The sequence below is a fragment of the Abrus precatorius genome, unplaced genomic scaffold (genome assembly GCF_003935025.1).
Source record: "Abrus precatorius isolate BTA unplaced genomic scaffold, Abrus_2018 Scaffold10, whole genome shotgun sequence".
Classification (NCBI taxonomy): Eukaryota; Viridiplantae; Streptophyta; class Magnoliopsida; order Fabales; family Fabaceae; genus Abrus; species Abrus precatorius.
In genome coordinates this window covers 2161203-2167652 of record NW_020874292.1, presented here as the reverse complement: position 1 = coordinate 2167652, position 6450 = coordinate 2161203, and the positions used below count along the sequence as shown (strand labels likewise).

At 30.8% G+C, this 6450-nt stretch overlaps 1 protein-coding gene across 2 annotated transcripts; it reads left to right on the top strand.

Annotated features, from left to right (window-relative positions):
• The first annotated feature begins 1878 nt into the window (after nucleotides 1-1878).
• On the top strand, nucleotides 1879-4992 carry LOC113866768 (two-component response regulator ORR9-like). Of its 2 annotated transcripts, none has more exons than XM_027501578.1 (5): nucleotides 1879-2067; nucleotides 2225-2352; nucleotides 3532-3609; nucleotides 3975-4042; nucleotides 4571-4992. In XM_027501578.1, exons 1-5 carry the CDS (start codon nucleotides 1914-1916, stop codon nucleotides 4836-4838), a joined length of 696 nt encoding a protein of 231 aa, XP_027357379.1. In that variant the 5' UTR covers nucleotides 1879-1913; the 3' UTR covers nucleotides 4839-4992. The 2 variants fall into 2 exon arrangements, with proteins under 2 accessions (XP_027357379.1, XP_027357372.1); XM_027501571.1 differs by having other exon boundaries at nucleotides 3969-4042.
• Nucleotides 4993-6450: the final 1458 nt, after the last annotated feature.

The following is a 6450-nucleotide window of genomic DNA, read 5'->3' as shown; positions in this document are numbered from 1 at the left end:
GGGAAATCTATATCACAAGAATGGAATGGGGTTGGGACCCCACAAAAGATTATATTTCATTGGACCCACTTAAGATTTCAAATTTGCTATGTGGGACCCCCTTTTTGGTCCCAATTCCTAGCCTTTTATTTATCCCTTGTCCCCTTTACTATTTATTATACCAACATTAATGGTAACCTTTGTATTAATGTAATATGCATTCCATGACATTCTTGTATGCATGGTGGTCCCTCTATTATTTTTCACTTCTGTTTTCTTCCCTAGATTTTCAATTCTGAAAATTCTAATAATCTTGTTGGATTGTGTGACGTGACTTGTTTACCCAAAGTGAACAACTAAAGGGATTAGAGATTTATTCCATGTTCTTACTCTTCCCAAATTAAAATGGAATTGACTGCAAACAAATTTTTGGATCAGGTCTTGGGCGATGTCAACATTGCGTCCAATTTCAGGTAAGCACACATCTATTTTGTGATATTCGGTGGGATTTCATAAAGATCTTGTTAGTGTTGTTTGCGTAAATTTGGGTGCAAAGTAGCTAACAATATTAATTAGATTAGGCTATCATACTAGTAAGATCAAATTCAAATATATATATATATATAAAAAAAACTTAAATATCACAATAATCACATATAGGTTGAAGCTACTAGGAATACTAGTTCATAGAATCTTAATTGACCTGCAATTATTAATTGTTTTTTAATTCAAGTTAAATTCGAAGGTCTTATTTCTTATAATTTATTAAATATTTTGTGCCCGACAGAATGAGTTTGCCATGTATAACTAGTTGATGGGGTTGAGCATGTGAATATATATATTACATCAATAATACAATTTCCTCGCTTTTTATGAGAAAAAGACGCACAAAAATATTCAGTACCAAAATTGACGATAAAAAAAGAGAGCAGTGGTCCAATATAATTTGGGTTGCATGAAATGATGAGTGGAAAATTTTCGCAAATGAACTTAATTTCTGTGAACTTTAGTTTTAGTGAAAAAAATGGGTCCACTTTCTTTTTATAACAAAATGATTGTAATAAAATAATCCTACTTATAGGGGTCATATCCTACATTCCCCAGCGAAATGTTAGGCTAAAGTAGGCTGAGGTAAGATTATCTGTTTGTTGGAGAAAGTCTCCTAAATTATCTTACCCAATGCATGCACTTAAGATTTAACACACAGCACTGTGTAATTTACAATGGCAAAATAAACAAAAGTAGGTTGACAAGAAAGAGTATTAAAATAAGGTAAAAGCGAACAAAATAAAGCCCACTCATTGCCACAGGAAAATTAATATATGTAGTTGAGAAAATTAAGACGAAAGTAATAGCGGTTTAATTAGTTAGGAAAGAAGGTTGCTTTAATTTTCAAAGTGATGCACATAATTAGAATAAGCCAATGCTATCCACACCCAAATTCAACCCGCTTTCCATCATCATGATGACCGAATGGGAACAAAGATCTTGCGTTTTTTCCTTAGCAATCAAATAAAATCCAATTGAAAGGGGAAGGAGAGAGAAAGTTTATGTGTAGTGGTTGTACCAATGCGGTAGAGAGAATCTAGGGAGAAGATCTCAGCATGAAACACACAAAAACAACAACACATCCATGCCACTGTGCCGCCACAGTTTTTTCTCTCATGCACCCACTATTAGAAAATTACAAAAACTAAAAAAGAAAAAAATAAATAAAGCTATGGGATAATTACATTCCACCTCTCCTTCCCATTCCCATTCCCATTCCCATTATCTCTCTCTCTCTCTCCCTCTCCCCGGGCGTGACACTGAATTACTGATATATATATATATATTAACCAGTTATATATATATATATATATATATATATATATATATATATATATATATTTTGCTAGCAAGACAACACAGATCAACAAGAGCGTTCATCAGCTATGGAGATTGTGGACACCAGAAAACTACAGCTACAACCACAACAACAAAAACTGCTGCAACAGCCGCAGCAACATTTTCATGTGTTGGCAGTGGACGACAGTGTCATAGATATGAAGCTTTTGGAGAGGCTCCTCAGAGGTTCCTCATGCAAAGGTAGGTACAATATACACTTAATTTATTTTTTCTTCTTCCCTGGCCTCAAAATGTTAATTAGTTCCGTACCATCTCAATTATCTGAGGATTTAGTGTTGTTAATTTGATGTATGGTTTTGTGGTTAAATATGTGTGTGTGTGATTATTTGTTAAGCAGTTACTTGTGTTGACTCTGGAGATAAGGCTTTGAAATATCTTGGTCTAATTGATGGCCTCGATGATACTTCCTCAACATCTTTAGAATCATTACCAGCCTCTCCTCCAGCTCAACCATTACAGCAAGAGGTAATAATCTTATTCTTCTTTTTTCCTCCTCAACCGTTTTAAATGTGCTACATTTGAGCCAAGCCATTGAAGAAGTTCTCATATATGTTTAATTTTCTTGTATCAATTTACTGTTTTCGAAACAAGCTAGTCTAGACCGGTTACTTCTAAATGGCATTCATTTCATTGTTGTACAGCATTAATTATTTCTTTTACTTGAGCGCTTTTTTCCTTCAATAACAGAATATTCCAATTGCTGAAATGATGCCTACGTTTCTTCTGTTATTATTTTTTTCTTTTTTGTTCAAGTATAAGCGATGTAAAGACACGCAGTGATGCTTAAGGGGTACATTAAGATGGGATATGGAAATATGTTTCTCCTAAAATTACCTTTAACAAGATACATAAATAGTAATCAAGAGGAGCTTTCTGGAATTGTCGGTAATGTAAAGAACATGGAATTCTTGTGGAATCGCGTAGAGTATTCGTTAGGAAGGCAAATATCGTAAGAACCATAAAATCTATCAAGTTTCCCATTTCCTTTTCATCATCACTTCTATACATTGAGGTCACGCGCATACATATTAGGTATCAAAATGCACTGTGATATATATGGATCTTAACATGACATAGCATAATTATCTTAGTTATGCATTTTAATCGCCAAGCATTTGATCATATCAGGAAAGAAGAAGAAGAAGAAGAATCATACAATTTAATGATGAAAACAGCTAACTGAAGAAAATTGTGATCGTGACTGATTTGTGTCAAATATCTTTATATTTACATTTTTTAAATTTTTATTTTACCAATACTATTTAACCACATTCGTTCGTACCAACTTTGAACAAAAGCCTTTCGTAATATATTGCACTTGTGGTTGATGAATTGTAGAAAAGTGGAAACTTTTTCATTGCGTACGTACTCCTAATTGTTGTTTTGATTCACCATGGCCACGCCCCTAGAATCGTATCTACCCTTGTCTTTAGTTTTCTTTAAATCTCTCTTTTGAAAAAAGGGTAGAGAAAGGTTTTAGTATTGAGCATTCAATTTGGTTATTGCTACCTCATCGTGGTCATTTCCCTCCGCTAACTTTTATCATATAAAATTACTGTAATATATAGTTATAGTGGGGGTGAGATACTCCAAATTAATACCAAATAGTAACATGTACTTTCTGTTGCATCTTTTGAACTGCAGGGAATCAAAGTGAATTTGATCATGACAGACTATTGCATGCCAGGGATGAGTGGCTATGATTTACTTAAACGAGTCAAGGTCAAAACACAACTCTTATTCCCCGACACATTCCCGAAATTCCCTCTGTCTTTTTTAACTTGAATAGCATAGCATGTACTCCTATATACTAAAAAAGATGCCAAACATTCCCTTCTCCTTCAATCAAGAGTTGAAAATTATAATCTGATCATTCATTTGCAGAACCACTTAATTTTTACTTGAACATGGTTTTGTTTTTTATTCTGGATTACAACTTTTTTTAACGAGTAACACTGCAATTTTCAGTAAAATGAAAGGGAAAAGAAAAAGGAAAAGTTCCAGATTTCAGGATCTAAGTTTGCTTTTGCTTTATCTTTTCTTTTTTTTATCTTTCTTTCTTCCTTTGACATTGCTTACAGCTGCAGGGATCTTCTTGGAAAGATGTTCCAGTCGTGATTATGTCATCAGAAAATGAACCTTCCAGAATCAGCATGTAAGTTTTCCATCCTTTCTTCATTGCTGAAAATGTTAGAAGGGCGTTTAGTTAAGATTTTTTTTTTATTTTTAATCATAAAAATGCCACTTTTATTTTATTTATTTCAAATAGTTTATTTAAAAATAATTAAAGCAATAAAAAAATTTCATTGCTTTTATTTACATTTTTTAAGTTGATTAAGAAATAAAAAATAAGTATTTTTTGTGATTTAAAAATCGAAATAAACAGGCTCTCAAATTTTCTTTTCTTTTCTAGGGAAAAGTGGATTATAATTTACTTTCCCCTTTATCCCTTATTTATCCGAAGACTTCTTCCTGAAAAAGAAAAAGTATTTTGATCATTAAGATTTACCAAAATCAGCTTCACCTGAATTAAAAGAACTTGGAAATTTCATAATCGAAATGCATCATCACTTTGATACATTAGTAGAAAACAGAAAATTAAAGGAAAAATGCATCGATTATTACACGCTTCAGCAGTGCATGCAGCATCATTCAATTGATAACTTCATTAATTTGTTGATAGGTGCTTGGAAGGAGGGGCTGAGGAGTTTCTGTTGAAGCCTCTTCAGTTATCGGATTTGGACAAGCTTCAGCCGTATTTTCTGAAATCACTTGATGATTCTTGTCAACAAGAATCTGCGAACAGTTCCATAGATTCGAACAATGACAATCTCATCCACACCAACAATAACAGTAATAATAACAATAACAGTATTAGCAAAAGAAAGGCCATGTCTCCTGAGCCTCAAGAAAGATCAAGACCCAAAATCAAAGGGTTGGCGGTGGTGTAAAAAAAAATGACACTATAGAGTGCTTGATGCATATTATATAGTTTATTATTATGATCTTAATTATGGGTATCTCCGATCAACTTTTGGAGCTTAATGAAATTATCTCAGTGCGTACTAATGTTCTTCACAATTACTACCACTCAAATTAATCCATGTATATATATAATTATTTACTTTATGCCTCACCGCATATGTTGCATGTCATTGCCAACTTGTCACTTAGAGACGATTTAGGTAAGGGTGGATTTCCACTTTCTGGGGCAGTGAAACACAAGTCAGTATAGGGTCGTGCTAAATCCTTCAACTGCTTCTTTCAAAAGGAAAAAAAACACTGACATGTTACTTGTTCATGCTTTGCTCTCAATATACGCAAGAGACCAGAACTGACTAATTTGATGGCAAGAAGTAAAATCAACGTTGTCAGTGACAGATCGGGTCGGATCTCAATCCTAAAAAAATATTTAATCCTTTTATTTTTAATGTCTTGTTACGTTTTCTGGTTAATATATAATTTTTTTATTAAAAATTATATTCAAATATATTAGACAAGTATAGAATTGGCGTGCTTTTAGGTTTTAAATAAAATATTTTTATTTTTCATTTTTTAACCAGTGTGTTTACAACACTGATTAGTATTTTTTTTATATATTTTTATACGAAATAAATGGGTTTGAAGTAAGTAGAAAAAAATAAAAATTGTGATTAAAAAATAAAATATGTAATAAAAACAAGAAAATATAAAAATGAATATAAATATAAAAAATATAAGTGTAAAAATATAATTATTAAAAATTTTGAGTTGCAGTGATTCGGCCTGTACGTAATTCCTGATTTACTTTTGTGAGTTGTATCATAAGTTTTTAAGCAGAAAATATAAATTCTAATTAACAACACTCAATTTTTAATATTTTATTTTATTTTGAAGCAAACTATCGATTGGATTCTTTTAAAATACTAGCATAATTAGATTAGACTATTTTTTCTATAATTTGTTTAACGTGTATTTAAATATATACAATAAAAAATAATATTTTTACTAAATTATAATATTTAATGTTATTAATACATTAAGTTAATAATTTATGTAATTTTTAATAAAAATTTACTATACATATATTCTTATTATACATGTGGCTTCAAAGACACAGTAAAAATATCAAATAGTATTGCAAAAGATTAAATTGAAGTTTTTTTTTACGTAAATAAGAATTCTTTGAAGTAAGTGACTAGTGCATTTTTTGTTTTAAAAAAAATTTGCCAAAGTAAAAATGCAAAAATCGTAACTTTTAAATGCGGTTAACACACTATTTACAAGATATTCAATACTTTCTTAGTAGTAAAGTCAATCAATAAAAATATATGACATTTTTATTTTTTAAATTATTATCCATTTTGTTTTAGTTTATTTTATTAAGATTGCATACTAATTAATTATGTGTATCTTTCTTATAATTTCAATATTTTAACATATTCTTGTAAAATCTATCTAAGCTAAAAATATGAGTGCAGTGCTAGGATATAATGAAAAATATTTACTCAAAATCTTTAATACACATTAAATTATTAGATACTGCAAATTTTGTTCTTTTTCTCCCAATGTTATCAAATTACA